Below are 16,801 nucleotides of genomic sequence, written 5' to 3' on the forward strand. Positions count from 1 at the left end.
GCAAATCCTCATGCCATGAATTCAACTGGACTGCTGTAAGGAAAAGGAATTTCTACTTCTTGTTATTGTCTACAAAAATCCATGCTATCCACAGAGATATACAAAAAAAGAACCACAAAGGAAGTAAAGTGCCTTGCTATTATTTCTCTACAGAAATGATGTTATAGCTCTTCCAAATGCAAAGCGTGTGTCTGGCAGTGGACTGTTTTCTGACTCTGCAGCACTGCTATAACACTCCATGTCTACAGGATGAACTCATTACAGCCAAAAGCATGGCCAACAAGGTGTGCCACACTTGGTGCCTTACCTCCTTGGCCCATGCTGGCTTCTCACTAGGACTCATGCCTTCTTTATAATGGTACAGTGGCTTCTTCTCCACGGGCCTCTGCTCCTGCCGCTGATGCTGCAGGGAAACCAAGTAGTCTCTCTCTTGCTTGAGCTGTCTCTGCAGTCTTTCTGCTTGTCTCTGTTCTTCCAATTGTTTGCGCTTATATTCCTGTCCAGATCAAGAAATAGCGCCAAAGGAAAAGCCAAATTACCACCTGGAAACCTTTGGCCAATACCAGTTAGGCATGCAATGAAGGCAAAATTACGCTCAATGACAAGGCTCTTTAATACTAACAGAACTATGGGAGGATGCCAGGGTGTGCCATATAAATAAGCTACAGCTTTGTGTTATATCCACACAGAAGGTGTCACTGAATGGAAACTCTTGCTTTAATGGCATTCCCTACAGAACACTGCTACTTGCAGAGTGACTTGTCCCTGATGAACCGCAATTGAGAAAATGGCGACAACGAGGACATTTAGATGGTCAGCACACACCCCTATCAGGAGCCATCCATGTCTCAAAACATGTATAATTAAGTACAAAATTAAATCAGCAGCCAAAGTGCCTACATTATCTTTTGTTTATAAAATTCGGGTCAACAAAAACCATTTGAAGCGTATGTACAGGCTAAAAAACATCAGAATGCCGTTGAACAAAAAGTTCAGTTAAAAAAAGATACACCAAGAAGCCCATTTGGAGAGCAGTGCAATAATAATAAAAAAGTATTTCAAGTGGAAGCCGCATGAGCAGGAAACACAAAATGTTCCCATCGTCAGGGTAAAACTAATAGTCTGAAAATGAAATATGACTGCAGAGCTGAGTGGGTTCTTAAAGAAGAGGTGCATTTTGCTGTGATTGTATTCCAGCATGTTGCAAATAGCCTTAAAATTACTCTGCAATAAACACAGTGGGTTTCAAAAGTGGTCTGAACTCATACTAAGGCTGGATTCATGTTAAAGTTTCACAAGTACACAGAGTTAATCAAGAATGCATAACAATTGTATTAAACGTATTAAGACTCAGCAAGTTGGGTCAGGAAATGTCCTAAGTTTCTATGAGATATCTGAGGTTCACGAGGCTTAGAGGATCTTCTCTTCCAGACTGGCACGTTTGGAGGACACACACACACACACACACACACACACACACACGAGATGAACACAGAGCAGGTCAGCTGGCTGTTGGCTTTCCCATTACCAGAAGTAGAGCTTGTTCATGCAGTAGCTGCTGCTGCAAGATCTCTAACTGTCTCTGCTCCTCCTCTAACTGTCGCCTGATGTACTCCTGCAGAGGTAGGCAGCAGAGAATTCAGAGAAAGAGAAAGAGAGAGAAAAAGAACCAGTAATTCCAAAGGTGACAAGAGCTGCCAAGTAAAGTGTAGAAGGAAGGAGGAGAAAAAATACCCAGATACCTCCTCACAAAACAGGAAGAGCATGCCACACCAAAGCAAAAGCATTTCAAGTAGTCAAAAGCACAAGCCCTCTACCTGCCAACTGCTGGCAGCATTTTACCATTACTACTTGGTTTTAATAAACCCAGCTACATTTTAAAGTGTTCCATTACAGCTTCCTCTCTTTATGGACTACCTGGAATTAATAATGCCATAAAGTTCAGAGGCTCCTGTGCAAGCAGCAGGGAAAAAACAATTGTTAAATGCCACCGTGCACTGTCTTTGTAATGGAACTGTCCTGCAGAGTTCCACAGTGCTGCCAGAATGTGATTCTAGCCAAAAGAGGAGAGCCCGCATCAGTGACTCAAAGCCACAGAGACCAGAGACGGCATGAGTAGAAAAGCTCTTCTGAAGCAATGAAAGAGTAGGACTTGCTTCAGTGCTACCTTCAAAACAGACACACACGGGTGGGAGAATCAGATCTAGGGATGTCAGGGGACTCTGGCCTGGGTAGGAAGCAAGGTTGAACGAGTGGGCATTGCCAAGCTTGTGCATTTGACTTTTTGAATAGGTTGAGAACAGTTGCTTGATTAAGGATAAAAACCCGCTTCAGCTGAGTAGTGCTAAGAGAAGGTGCCCCACACCCCAGAGACGCCCGGGGCTGGAGTGAGTTCACGCCGGGCCGTCGCTGGCCTCCCCGACCCCGGTGGTACCTGCTCGTGCTCCGCGCGCCTCCTCTCCTCCTCCCGGCGCATCTGCTCTTCGTAGTGCCGCCGCTGCTCCCTCTCCTGCTGCTTCCGCAGCTCCTTCTCTCGCCTTTGTTGCTGTGGGGCAGCAAGCAGACAACCGTGAAGGCAACGGGCACTGGCGCGGGTGTCTGGAAGCTAGCAGCAGAGCTAACTTCGGACGCGAGCTCTTAACTAGAGATGCCCAAGCGCTCAAGGCTCTTTCTCTCCTGGGCTGTTGGGGGGCACGCTGGCAGGAAGGGGTGACAGAGATTCAGTGTCACTCAGAGCACCCTGCCTTTTACCGCTAACTGGACTCTCACCGAGACGTTCCTGTTAAGCACGTCTTTGCAGTGACTGGTGGGGTTTTCAAACCAGGGGTAGGTAACACCAATGCAAAATACGTTACTTATTACATATCATCAAACTGCTTATGAGGTTACTTCATAACGCTTATGTCATTCAGTCTTTCTGACACCATGTAGCGCAAACATTTCCTAGATAGAGAACCCAAAAGTAAGAGAAGTGAAGTGACATACTCGATGCCATACAGAAGTTAATGGCTGAGGGTACAAAAGAATTTATGGACTCCCGCCCAGTGCCTACCCTCCCTCGTATACCGTGACGCCTCTCTATATTTGCTCGGGTATTCATGTTAAGTGTCAATTTCAACTTCTCACTCAAATAGGATCCTTGTGCTCAGGAACCATCATCATCATCATCACCATCACGGTCATCTCCATCATATGTCCGACAGTGGACAGTGTGGTGAGCACTCTACATGCTGTACCTTATTTAACCTCCACAAAAATCTGAAGTAAATAGTATTATTATCCCCATTTCATATGAGAAAACGGAGGCACAGGTAGAATTAAGTAATTGTTCAAGGTCACGCCCAGTAAGTGGTGGAGCTGGATTTCAAAGCCAGGCAGTGTGCTTTCTTAGTTGTCAAGAAACCTAAAACAGCAATTTTGCAATAAAAAAGGCAATGACGTGTTACAAAATCCAGTGTATCTATTCACATCTATTTCAAAAGACTCAAAATTAAATGATCATAAAAAGATCTTTGAGAAAAACCATTAAAGGAAGAAAGCAAGTTATTTAATTATGTATTGTGTGAATTACATCTAATTCTAATCCAAATTTAGTATAAATATATTCATTTATAATAAAAATCTAATGATGATGTAAAAAAGCACAAAAACAAAACAGAACAAATGAAAAAACAAAGCCAGGCAGTGTACTCCAGCAACTGAGCTTGATCATTACAGAAGATGCAGAGACAAGAGGAGTGACAGAAAATTCACAGATTATACTCAGGAAAGAACATATCGGGGGAAGTTAGAACCAGGCCAAGCAGTTACAGAAGCCAGTGGTTCTCAAGTAGAAGTAATACCATTCCCCCACCTCTGGAGCATTTGCAACTATGTGGGGGCAAGTCTTTTCTGGTTGTCCCAATGACTGGGGACATGACTGGCATTTAGAATGAGGTGCAAGGGTGCCAAAAATCCTGCAATGCACAGGATTTTCCCATACAACATTAGCACCCCTTTTGAGAAAGGCTGCAAGCCTTTTGTGTCAGATCCCCATACTGGCACTGGGATCTCTTCTTCCTCAAATAAAAGGGTACACACCAGGGGGCCCATTCCCTTGTAACATTCTCAACAACACTTCACTGCATGGCTGAGGAAATAAAAGGTACGTGGAATAGAATGAAGCGGCTATAACACACTGACGAGGTAGCTCTAAACAACCAGGGAAACAGCTTTTGTATGAAAGTTCTCTGTCACAGCCCCGACTAAACCAACTTCAGATATTTAGAATACCAAAGAAGCCCAAGGAAGCCTTCGTGATGTAGCTCCCGCTACAACCTCTGAACCTGCTCTCTTCCAATAGCCTGAGTCTTGGGACATAAGCTGCATCTTTTGAGACTCAACATCTATCACTTCCAGATTGACAATTATTTGTCCATCTTAAATTGTAGGTGACAGGGAGCCACTGGAGGGCTCCCATTTATGCAGCCAAATGACATGATCAGTTCTGCATTTTCAAAAGGCCCCCTAACAGCCATGGGAGGGAGCAAGACTAGAGCTGAAAATCAGTGTGAGGCCAGTCTGTGGGTCTTGGCATAAAATGACAGGCATCGATGACGTAAGCACAGGCAGCTGGGAGTCCACGTGCACAATTGATGCTGAGGAAGGAGATGCAGTGAAAAGAAGAAAGAATAAAAACAATCCAGATTTCCGGCCATTCTAACAGGACTGCAGTGGACACCAACTTAGAAGTAGCAACTAGAAATAGGCCAAAATAAAATAGGCAGGTTTTGGTGACTGTGGGGTGTGTATGGGTGGGTGAAGCTCCTGGCAAGGGAGCACTCTGGGCAGAGGGATGGGAAGAGGAGGGAAAGCTGGGGTGGGCTGGGGATGAGGATGAGTCATGTCCCAGACATGCAATTATTGGTTTAACAGAAATATAATACAGGAAGATGCGAGGAGAATACATCAATATATAGGAACCAACTGAATAATTTGGATTACAGATCCAAAACAAAGACATTTCCAATACTCATCTGAAGTGAACCAGTGCCAGCACAGAGAATAAAATAATTATGTGTATAGATCTGGCTCCTGGCAGGAAACAGCCCTAATTTAGTTAACATTTCTAGTTATTTACTCCAACCATTGGTCTCTTTCTTAAGGAAAAAAAATGATCAAGCCTTTTGAAAATTTAGCTGATTTTTATGTGAAGGATTTGTACATTTTCAACCCCTTTGCCAGGAATCAATACTGTTTTATAATTGCATGCCACTCAAGTCCCCATGCAAGGTGTATATGGTATTGATTACAACTCAAGAGAGTCTGTGTTTCCCAAGTACTCTGTAGTTTCTGAGAAAGACACTCAAAAGTGACTAATAATTAATAATGATCTCACTCAGATCAGCTGCCACTAACACATGGAAGCATCTGCCAGGGCTTTGGTTCCTGTGGAGAGGTTGGAAAAATAAATCACTTCCCCAACCTTCTGAGGGCACCCTGCCAATTTCCAGCTGCTGTGTCTTAATGTTACTGCCTTTCCTGGAAAATGTTTGCTTTCTCTCCTCCTGGGCATGAGGCTATTTGAAGGGACATACCAAAACATGTCAGAGAAAGAGCACATCTGTGGCTTTAGACAGATACCTTTAAGAGGCTTTGATGACTCTCGCTAGAAGCAGCTCTCTGAGGGCAAGGCCTGTGCTTGACTCCTGCTGTACCCCAACTCCTCATTGCAGGGCCCAGCACCTGGCAGGTGCACATAAGTTTGTTAAAGTGAACAGAGTGAGAAACTGGAAGTAAAAGAAGACAGTTTGGTATCCCCTCAAATTTCTCTGCAGTATTTCTCCCCTACCAATACTTATGGTTTATATCACACTGTTCCTTACATTGTGGTTTTTTAAATATGTTTTATCAACTTTGCAATCTAGGTTGAAAGCTATCTGTTCCATTCCAGTTTCAATTTCCCATTGTTTCCCATACACGGCTTGGCACCACTGACATAAGGGTATTTTTAAAAGTTAGCAGAAAAATAGAATTAAAAGATAATATGAATCATTCCATAAAATTTTTGCAGACCCCTCATATTTGTTGCATTGAATACTGCAGATTGGGTAAGCAGCAGAAGGGGTGAAAGCCTTGCAGAGCTCTGGACCAGACCTCTGCTCTTCTATGCTCTTCTTAGACAGCCCTCATGGGCCAGAGCATTCTTTTGTGCTGAGCAAAGTCAGAGCCTGAGAATGTTCTTTTAAAAAGAGAGCTGCCTACAGTTGGCATTGGAATGGTCCCTATTTGCCATCTCACAGAAAGGCATGCAAATAAAATGAGGAAATAACAGTCTAAGCTAGAGGAAGTGGAAAAGGGAAGAATCAAATAGTATTTCTAAATTTTATTAAAATTATGCACAGTGATAACAGTGGTCTTGCTGTCAAAAAAATGGCTTAAACCAACTAAAAGTCTTGGCAGGGAACTCCACCTATACTAAACTGCCTGGAAGTATATTTTCATCTACATCCTCTTGGAGGCATTGCCAAAGCTTATATTCCCTAAAAGGAGACATTTGGTGGGTTCTTATAAGTTTCTTAGTTTTTTTTTTTCTGGGTGGGGGATGAGTGGTAATATCTACTCTGAAAGTTTTCCAAGCCAAAGTCATTGCTGCTTTGCTCTATGGAGTAGATCGCCAGGGCTTTCTTGTTCCTTTTGTCTTCTGTTGGTGTTTTCCAAGAAAGATTCTTTTTGAGGACGGTTTTGATCCTCCCCGTGGGCATTACCCTCAAGCCACCTCCAGGCTGAGGCTGTGTGGCTGAACTTCCAAGCATATGAACCGGCTAGTTAATTTTAATGAGGAAATATGAATCCGGTCCTCCTGCTCAGGGACCATCAAAGGTAATACCCTTATCCCAAGTTGACTATGCACAATTTCTGGTCTTTAAAGTCTTCCTAGAGAATATCACTTCAACCCTTAAATACTGAATTCTGATTAAAGGCCTAGTTATAAGAAATAATCCTCCTGGATGTTCATCACAAAAGTTGTGGAGTCGATCTTTCTTTCCCTCTGTTTCTTTACATGCTCTTAGACAAGCAGGAAGGTGTGCACCTGCACCAGCATGCTCTGGCTCTTGGAAGTGACTTTGATGAACTGTTATGTCATAAAACTGCATTTTTTGATGTTATCAGAATTGCTGAATAAAGCTAACCACTGTGTCTATGGTGGGAATATTGTCTCAGACATTATTCATAACACTACTCGACCATGACCAGGCAAGTGTAAAGGTTTTCAACAATCTCAGAAAGCATGTCTGAGTAACTGGCTTACTTTTATCTGATGGGCAGCATGAACTTTGAACCACTGGTGTGTGCCACTTTTCTGAGGTGTGAGGACTCTCAGAACCAGGTTGGTGGTTTACCTTAGGCAACTGCACTGAACACCGTGTTGTGCAGGTATTCTCTGAACTGACCCCTGTTCCTGCCTTCATCTTATTTTTCTCTTCTACCTTATTGCTATGGGTGAAATGTGTCCCCCAAAAGTTCATATATTGGAAACTTGACCTCCATCATGACATTGTTAAGAGGGTGGGAAATCCGATTACAGTATTTGAAAGGCAGAGCCTTTAAGTGATGATTAGATTGTGAGGACTGTGCCCTTGTGAATGGATTGATCCATTCACGGAGTAACAGGCATAGTTCTGATGGCTTTATAAGTACAGCAAGTGAGGAAATTAGCTCTCTCTTGCTCAGTCCATTCTCACCATGTGACACCCTGCATTGCTGTAGAGAATCACCACCCAGACAAGGTCCTCACCAGATGCACCTCCTGGACTGTGGGCTTCCCAACCTCCAAAACTGTAAGAAATAAATTTCATTTCTCTATAAGTGACCTGGCTTCAGGTATTCTGTTATAAGCAGCAGAAATGCACTAATACATTTATATTCCCTTCTCCTTTATTTCTTTGTTTATGTTATTTTTAGTTGCTGTATTAATCTCTGTAAGCCAGCTGGAGTCCTCTTCTTGGAATGAAGAAAAGCCATAAGAAAGATATAAACAAACACACCAATGAAAAGCAAACCTTGGCTCTGGGTCCATTTTTCACATATATTACATTTCCCATCATATGGACTCAGACATAACATCTGCATTGGAGAATTACTATCCCATAGGTGTGATGCAGCATGTCATTGGGGGAGGAAGGCGGTAAGAGAGGCAGCAGCACTTGGGGAAAGAACACCGGATCAGAAACAGTAAGACCAGATTCTGGTCCTGCGCTGCCATCGAGATGACCAGCAGCACTCAAGACCACACAGCAATGCTCTATAAATGTGTGTTTAATGAATGAATGAATGTTGTATGACCTTGAGTAAGTTACCTTCACCCAAACTCTCATCTCGCAAGGTTGCTCATTCTAACGGTCTGAGCGAGAATGTGCTACACTGCAAAGCAAATATCTACTAAAAATTCAGAACGAGAAGTGAAACGAAGCAGAATTCTTGTCTGCCCTTGGAGAACTCCTCTTGCTTTTCATCCTGGGTGACCTCCTGGAGGTGGTGAGAGGGACCCCCACTGTGACTGTGGAAGACCTGAGTCGGCCTCCAGAGGACAGGAGAGCAGCTGGTGCAGGACCAAGTCAAGCTACTGGGGAAGGACCTCAAACCATCCCCTCAACACAGGGGCTCTCTGTTCAAAGTCACTGGGAATGAAAGGACCCAGTGTGGTCTTTTGAATCGACTGCACATCATACCTGCCCCCTCACTTTGAATAGGACTGTTCTGCACAGCTTCACAGGAGGTGTGCTTGTGATGAGAGGCACGCAAGCTTCTGGGCATTCCTTTTACCCATTGAACATTTGCTGAAGTTTCGGTTTTGGAAAGATCATTGCAAACTAACCACTGCAGGGCAAAGACATGATTCTTTGCAACTGAAACTGGGATTCCAAACCTTGAGGACCCAAGAGTGATGGGGAAGCAGGTTGGCACCTCTGAATTCACTACACATCAATGTAATAATAACAAAAAAGAATAACAATCACTAACATTAAGAACAAACACTTACATTGTGCTTCCTGTGATGCCAAATATCCTCCTCAGCCCCTTTACTCACATTAACTCACTGAATGCTCACAGCAGCTCTTTGAGGCAGGTCCTCTCATCACCACCCCCATTTGGCAGATAAAGAAACTGAGGCACACTCGGGACAATATCTTGCCCAAGTTCACTCACGTGGTAAGTGCAAAGCCAGGTCTTGCATTCAGTGCCTGGCTCTAGCCATGTTGCCTTTATGGATTCGAAAGAAGCAGGTTGAGCCATCCACATAGACAAAGTGAAAGACATATTATGCTTTTTCAAGCTGCTGTTTTTTCCTCTTTCTATTTTTACTCTGTTACCTATGTTTTCTTCACAGAAACAGTAATCAGAGAACACTGAGAAAGCTAGACAGGCTGAATATACCCCATTCCTTTCTTTCTATACCTACTTTATGCTATTAGAGATAAACCATCTTACTTACACTTTCAGAGCTTTCCTGAAAAATTAACTGCATAAATGAAGCCTTTTCTTTGTACTTCCAGGCCAGCTTTTGGTCAGTAGGTGGCCCCAGGGCTGAGCATTGTCGAGTGACTTTGTGCAAGCTGGTCATTGTGTACACAGGAAAAGGGAGAAGGGTTCTAAACAGACTGAGCTGCATGGAGGCTCAGGGAAGAATTCTGGTTCTGGCTCTGGATACTAGTCAGTGTGATTCTTCACAAGCTCCTTATTATCTCTGAGCCTCAATTTCCCCAGGAGAAAAGCTACTTGAGTTTTCCTGGGTATCATATAGAGAAGCAAGAATGGTCCGAGGGACATCCCTAGTACTACTTTATTGATCTACAATACCATATTTTCTACCTATGACTCTGTAGTTAGTGTAAACGTCAAGTGCAGATAAAACTCAAATGCCTTCTGCCATCATTGTGAAGCCCCAGTACAAGACTCTCAGACTGAGTCCAATGAAACCAAGCCTGTAAAAAACCAGTTTACTAATGCAATGTTTACAGAGAAGGCCACTCCAGCACATCTGAGATGATACCGAAGATACCAAATTATGTCATATGTAGAAAGGTTGCAGGAACTGGTGACACTTGGAGAACTTTATTTTTGTCTTCAAACATTTCTAGGGCTGATGTGGAAGGTGTTTTAGTTTTATTTGTCATAACTTGTATTAAATACAGGGATGTCACAAAGACTTAAATCAATAACAAGATGCATTTTCTAACATTAGGAGTTGTTCAAAAATAGAATGTATTGCCTCAAGCCCATGGACATATAGGGAGAGATCATATAATTGAACAGGTTAAATGACCCTGTTTGAGGAATACTGTCAGAGAGATTCCTGCTTAGAGAGAAGAATTGGCTGAGATCGCTTTTGAGGTCCCTAATGTTCCCTAACCTCCATGACTCTATAAATCTGCTCATCCGGGAAAATAAGAGTCGAAGTGAAAATAATTTGATTTAAATGTCACGTGAAATAATACTTTCTGTGAAACTATTTGATTGTCATAGTTCTATGGTCAGGAATAACTAGGAGAGCTGTGAAACAAAAGAAACACAGACTAGCTGTAATAAAACAAGTTCCAAGAAGACCCTCGAAATGAAGGCTGTCCTGTGTGATGTCCATTCATCCCATGCAGGGATGAGAAACCATTCCTACCACCCACGTAAGGGGTTTGGGCGAAAGGACTTCAGCAGCATCTTAAATTGCAGTCCAGGATTTCAGCCCAACTTCTTTATCTTAGCAGGAAACCCCTCCCATCACAGAATCCAGGAGACAGAGCAGACAAGGCCAGACCTCCTGCAGGATGGCAGGCAAGTTAGAACAAGTAGCCCTTGTTTGGGACCCACTGAGAAGCAGGGCTCCTTGTATCCACACAGGACACCCACCCTCCTGAAGCACAGTGTGACTTGCACGTGCATGCGACTACTGGCTGTTGACCAAATTCAACAGGCAGGCTCTGTCTGAACAACGAGCATCCGCTTTGCCAGCCTGATTTCCAGCTTTTTCAAAATTTCTGTTCAGTGATTGAAATAACAGGGCAAAAACCCAGCTAGAAAGTGTTCAGTCTTCCTGTTGATACTAACAACATCCAGGAATAAAGGACTGCTCTGCCCCCTGCCAGCCGGGCACCGCGCACGGGACATATTAGGATGCCTGCAGTTAATGATTAAGTGAATTAGAGGCCACTTCTCAGCAGTGCCAATGAGTTAACACTGCAGGCCCTGAAGCAGGGAATTATTCTTGCTCACGGTGCTCTCTTCCGGCTTATGGCCTGGGCATTGGGTACAGTGGTGGGGATGCTGCACTGGGGAAAAGCCACGCTGATTTTCCCGTGTGTAGCTTCTGCCTTCCCACAGAGTCTGCTCAAGCTGCCTTTGGCACCATCCCTCCCCCTGGCAAGAGATGACTCAGGGTGGCAACAAGGCAGGTGGTGGAAACATAGGCTTTTCCTTTCCTGGGCAACACCTGAACTCATGCAGGCAGTGCTTTCTATGTATTAATTTATTTAGTCCTTTAAATCTTTACTATCCCATTTCATAAATGGGCACACTGAGGCACAGAGAAGTCATGTCTTGCCCCAGATCACAAAGGCAGTAAGTGGCAGAGCCAGGATTCAAACCCAGGCAGTCTCATACTGGACCACCTTGTTTCTACCTTCGTGGTGAAAGAGTCACTCCTAAAGTCCCGTGTCCCTGATGCCTGGAAGCTTACTATTCAGATGTCACGAGATCTCTGTCTTCTTATGGGTTTTGTTTAGATATTGGTAGGAGATTTAAACAGCCACTTGACAATGATGGAATAATAATTATATAGTGTTGGAAATGACAGCAAGAAACACGGATGAAAGAATCCATCAAAAGGCAGCTTTTCTCCAGGGGAAGGTCCTCTAGGCTTGACTGAGAAGAGGAGACTTCTCAAGGTGGCAGTTGACCCTATGAGGCGAGGTGCACCCAGAAGGATGAGGAATGGGCAGCCTCGTTGTGCTGGCAAGGCCAGGACTGCTGGCTAAGTGAACAGCAGACACCCCGGCAAGATGCAGTGAATGGGGTGCTCTCGGAATAAAGCCCTCAAAAGGGGATGGAAAAGTCCGGGTTTTACAGTAGACAGGGAAGGTACATTATGGAATTAAGGAAGGCAGGGAATGGGGAAATGCTAACTATACAAATAGCCATTAAAGGTAAAAAACAAAATTAACTATTCTTTGAAATCAAAGGTTCTAAGATAACGATAACATACTCACCCATCAGTACCAATTCGTTTTTGTGTCAGGCATTGTGCCAAGCCTTCTATGTATATGGTTTCCTTTACTTGTCACAACAATTCTGCCAAGTAAGTATTATACTGACTGCATGTAAAGCAGCTGATGCTCAGAGAGGTTAAGTGATCTGCCCCACGCCACATAGCTAGGATTAATCCTTGGCCTCCTGACCTGCAAAGCTGGTGTCCTTTACACTAACCTACTAGCTGGCCATTCAAAAGCTATTAGACATTTTTTTTTCCTCTTAATGAGTTAACTGAATTTCTCCTAGTATTATAACAAATATTCTTCCCAAAGCATGAAAAGAAGCTTACCTGTTAGTACATTTATTTTAACAAAGTCAAGAAGGTTTTACTACAGCATTTAAAGAAGTTCAAACTTTCGAAAATTATTCCTCTGACTTTAGTCAAAGACACCTATGCCAATAACAATAACAGATAATATTTACGGGGTGCTCACTATGTATCGGTGATGTTCTGAGGCTTTCTGCAAATTAACTCATTTAATCTTCCTAACAGCCTCATGAGGTAAATGCTATTGTTATTTCTAGTTTTACAGATGAGGAAACTGAGGCACAGGAAAGTTAAAGAACTTAGCCTGGGTCACACATCTAATAAGGAAGAAAACTGGGATTTGAACCTTGCATCTTAAGGTCTGGAGTCAGTGTTGTTCACCAAAATACCATTTTCCTCTCAACAGAATTTTACCAAATCCTCTGTTGCCCAACGACTTTTCAGAGCCTCAGTATGTTGTCCTGCACGGTGACTCTTAAAGAAACATGTAACCTCCCCTCCCGCTTTTGGGGAGCGTCTAAGAGCTTCTGGGAGAAACTGCTTAGGTTCCAAAGAACATCCTCACACACCAGAGGCTGCTCTGCGAGGGGGCTCCAGCTGGCGCAGATCCTGTGCGACTGGCCTGGTCCCCCTTAGTGAAAAGCAAACACTGAGAGGGAGTGTGAGCAGAGGCCCATGACAAATGCATGAGCATGTAAGGATGGACAGTCCTCCAAACAGAAGCCTGAGGCGGGGCTCGTTACCAATATTTAAGCAAAGATTTGACCCGTCCTTCAAAAGTGAGATCTGTCCAGCTCTTGGCAGTTGACAAAGTTCTTTCATGTCCAGTTTTCTGGATAATACTCAGAACAACTTCGGTGGCAGGTAGAAGCTTTGTTATTAACCTTCCTGTAGAGCTCGGGAAGTGGGAGTGTGGAAAGACTAAAGAGAACTGCCAGGGCCCACAGGTAGGACATGTGGCCCTCAAATGCAGACTGACATCTTTTCACTCTAAGTCCAGATCTTCTGACTTCCTGAGCAAGTTGCTTCCCTTCCCCCAGAGAGAAAATGAAAGCATTTCTAGAAAGTACCACACAAAACTACATTTTAAATATCTTTTTTGTCACTGAAACCAAAGGATGCTGTTACCTAACTCAACCTCTGGGCAGCACTCTGCAGAGCTGGCCCCTTTAACTCCATCTTTAGGCCTGAATATTCAATTTTCTTTGCTTCCACAGCATCAGACTTTCCTGGTGTTCCTTCTACATTCTTATCAATTGTCTTAGCTGGCTTTTCTTCCCTTATTTTGAGTTCTCAGAGCTCAGGCCAGACTCTCTTCTCGATGAATGCTTCCGTTACTGCAAACCAGCAATTCCCGTTTTTTCTATCCTCGACCCCTCTTTCGTGGCTATATCTTCATACTCCAACTGCATTCTCAACATCACCCCTGGCTGCCTCTTATGCATTTTAATCTTGTTACATTCTGAACTGATCGCATCCTTCTCCCACCCAGACAGATGCTGCTCCCCTACCGCAGGCTCCAGTCCAGCATCGAGACGGCCTGCTCTCTCTCCTCTCCAGCATTTGATCCACCAGCACGTCCTGTGTTTTCCAGGCTACAGCTCTCTCTCAATCCCCACTCCACCACCATCCACCCGACCCATCTGTCTCTCCCATCAGCTCTTGCTCCTTCCAGTCATTTTCCTTGTAGCAGCCAAAGTTTCATCTTAAAAAGGCAGATCCGACTGTACTCCCGTGGTTGAAACACATCAATGGTTTCCCACTCTTCTTAGAATAAAATTCAAAAGTAATGAACTTGGCCTACAAAGCCCTGCATGACTGTGCCTTGACTTCCCTGCCTAACATCTCCATGTGCCCCTCTCCCCTCCTTGAGCTGGACTCTGACCAGCTGCCTCCACGCCAGGCGAGGCCCATGTCCCTGTGGGGTGCTCCCTGAGCCCATCATTGTCTTCCACCCTAGCAGTCATAATGACAATAAATGATTACTTGGGTGATTATTTGCTTAATGCCTGTTTCCTTCCCAGATCTAGTCTTCACGAGGGCAGACTGTATTTCTAGTGTCTGGCACAGGTGTTCACTAAATATTTGTTGTCCTATAGGCACAGGACAAAGGCTTCAATTCTGCCTTACAATTGAGCCCAGCGTCCTTGAAAGCCCCAGTCACTCACAATAAAATGTTGGAGGAACACACATCCTTAGCTGCCAGGCTCTTATTTTGTACATTAGTGCTTCATTGGCCGAGAAGGTAAAGGGAGTATTTCTTCAAAAAAAATTTCAGGCGATGGAACCAAAACAGTATATTTTTAAGCTAGAACTGGTTGTTTTTCACACATCCTTAGCTGCCAGGCTCTTATTTTGTACATTAGTGCTTCATTGGCCGAGAAGGTACAGGGAGTATTTCTTCAAAAAAAATTTCAGGCGATGGAACCAAAACAGTATATTTTTAAGCTAGAACTGGTTGTTTTCATAACTGGACAATGTTATGATGGTCTTGAAGGATACTAAACGAGACCTCAGTGGCTTAAAAAAAAACTTAATGCAATTCTCCAAAGAATAAAACAATCATAGAGCAGGTTGGTCCACCTGGGATCAATTTGATTCATTCCTGTGACTTAAAAGATAGCCCCCCCCATGAAGGTATAGAATGCTCTCAGCAAGTTGAAACAAATATATAAATCACTAATGTTTCAAAACTCTTAAGCAGTATCACACTTCACCACAAATCTACAGAGGAGGAGCCTCAACACCTCAAAGTTCCCATTCCCAGACCCTAACCGTGATACAGAACAGACCAAGCTGTACTTTGTGTGGCTAAGTAACAAATTTTTACCGAACTGAATAAAAATAGAAGACACCCTCTTCGTACTTTTCTCAATATTGACAGACCCATTTACTTCAGCTGAGTGTGATCAAGTTCCTGGAACTTAGTTATAAATTGTACTGTATCATTGGTTGAAAGCTGAGAGCCTTGTCCCACCATTTAATTGACCTAAAGCCATACTCTTTTCATAAAGCTGAGAAATGACTACATTCAACATCTAGTCAAAGTCCTTCTAAGAATATACGAGTAGACACTGATTTAGAACCTAGCCAAATCCACATGGTTATCCATAAATAGCAAAGGACATGCAGGGCTTCCTTAGAAACCCTCTAGTAGGAGGTGACATCTGAAATCACCGAACACAAAGGGTGCAGCACACACAGTGCTGTCTTACGAAGGGGAGGCTGAGGGGCCTTTATTTGGAAATGGAGATGCATTTCCCAGGATGCCTACGAAAGCCCACCTGTCCCACGATGAAGCTAAATTCTCAAGCTGAATGATGAGCTTTAACGTTTCCATGTGACAGTGTAGTCCAAGTTCCTACTCAGTATGTCAGGAACCCAAGTGGTCACCATAGGCCAGGGTAGCAGATACGACGGGGTCTGGCAGGAGCAGGATGCGGGAGGGGAGTCCCTGGTGGCAGAGACTTCATTACTTTGGGCCTCAGAATTTACAGCCATCTGGGTGTTTAGTATTTCTTTTTCTTCTCTATGGAGCTGCAGGGTAAAATAAAACATCACAAGATGAAGCTGGTATAATCTATTGATGCCTGTGGCCACAGTGTCCCTGCTTCTGGCAAGAAGCCAGGCTCATGCTCATCGGTACACAGAGTGCAGGGCTTGTGTCTCCAGCATGCTGACACCTTCGTGCAAGCCAGGACTTACAGGCTGAATCTCTGTGGATGCACATGCCTCAGTGAGCTGAACTCTGACTTGCATCCTTGGTAGGGACTCCAGGAAATGCCACAAGAGAAGAGACCTAAAGGAGGTCTTGGCAGTAGCTCCAACTGGCAGCACAGCAGCATGAGAGACAGAATCCAGCTCAAAGACGAGCACCTGCTGGGCACAGCTTCTCTGCCCTTGCTCAGAAACCCCTAAACATTTAGAGTAAAAGACCACAGAAGTGGAGGCCAGGTGAGGGATACAGAAAGGCACGCTGACGAGGGCTTATCAGCCGAGGGCAGGACAGAGGCAGGGGTCTGATGCACGGGCTCTGCAGTGCAGTCCCCTGGCTTTGAAACCTGGCTTCTTCTCTAGCTGTGTGACCCCTAGGAAGTTATTAACCTCTCTAAGACTCAGCGGCTCTATCCTTCTGCTGGAGACTTTTGTGAGGATTAACAGAGACAATTCATGTAAAGTACTGACCAGAGTGCCTGCCACATGGTAAGTGCTCCTTGAGCATTAGAAATTATTACTCTAGGAACTTCATGA

General features: G+C 44.0%; 1 protein-coding gene across 1 annotated transcript in view; it reads right to left on the bottom strand.

The window, feature by feature from the left end:
• LOC103604278 (TRAF2 and NCK-interacting protein kinase-like) overlaps window positions 1-9,604 on the bottom strand; it is a gene marked incomplete at its 3' end in the record, with an annotated part of 15,751 nt that extends 6,147 nt beyond the window's left edge. Inside the window, exons 1-4 of the mRNA XM_008588845.1 lie at window positions 9,476-9,604; window positions 2,435-2,545; window positions 1,529-1,615; window positions 308-496 (exon numbers count right to left, since the gene is read on the bottom strand). Of these exons, the coding sequence (XP_008587067.1) occupies window positions 308-496; window positions 1,529-1,615; window positions 2,435-2,545; window positions 9,476-9,604 (516 nt within the window). The remainder of the gene's footprint in view (window positions 1-307; window positions 497-1,528; window positions 1,616-2,434; window positions 2,546-9,475) is intronic.
• Window positions 9,605-16,801: the final 7,197 nt, after the last annotated feature.

This window comes from Galeopterus variegatus, unplaced genomic scaffold, assembly GCF_000696425.1.
Source record: "Galeopterus variegatus unplaced genomic scaffold, G_variegatus-3.0.2 Scaffold5067, whole genome shotgun sequence".
Taxonomy (NCBI): Eukaryota; Metazoa; Chordata; class Mammalia; order Dermoptera; family Cynocephalidae; genus Galeopterus; species Galeopterus variegatus.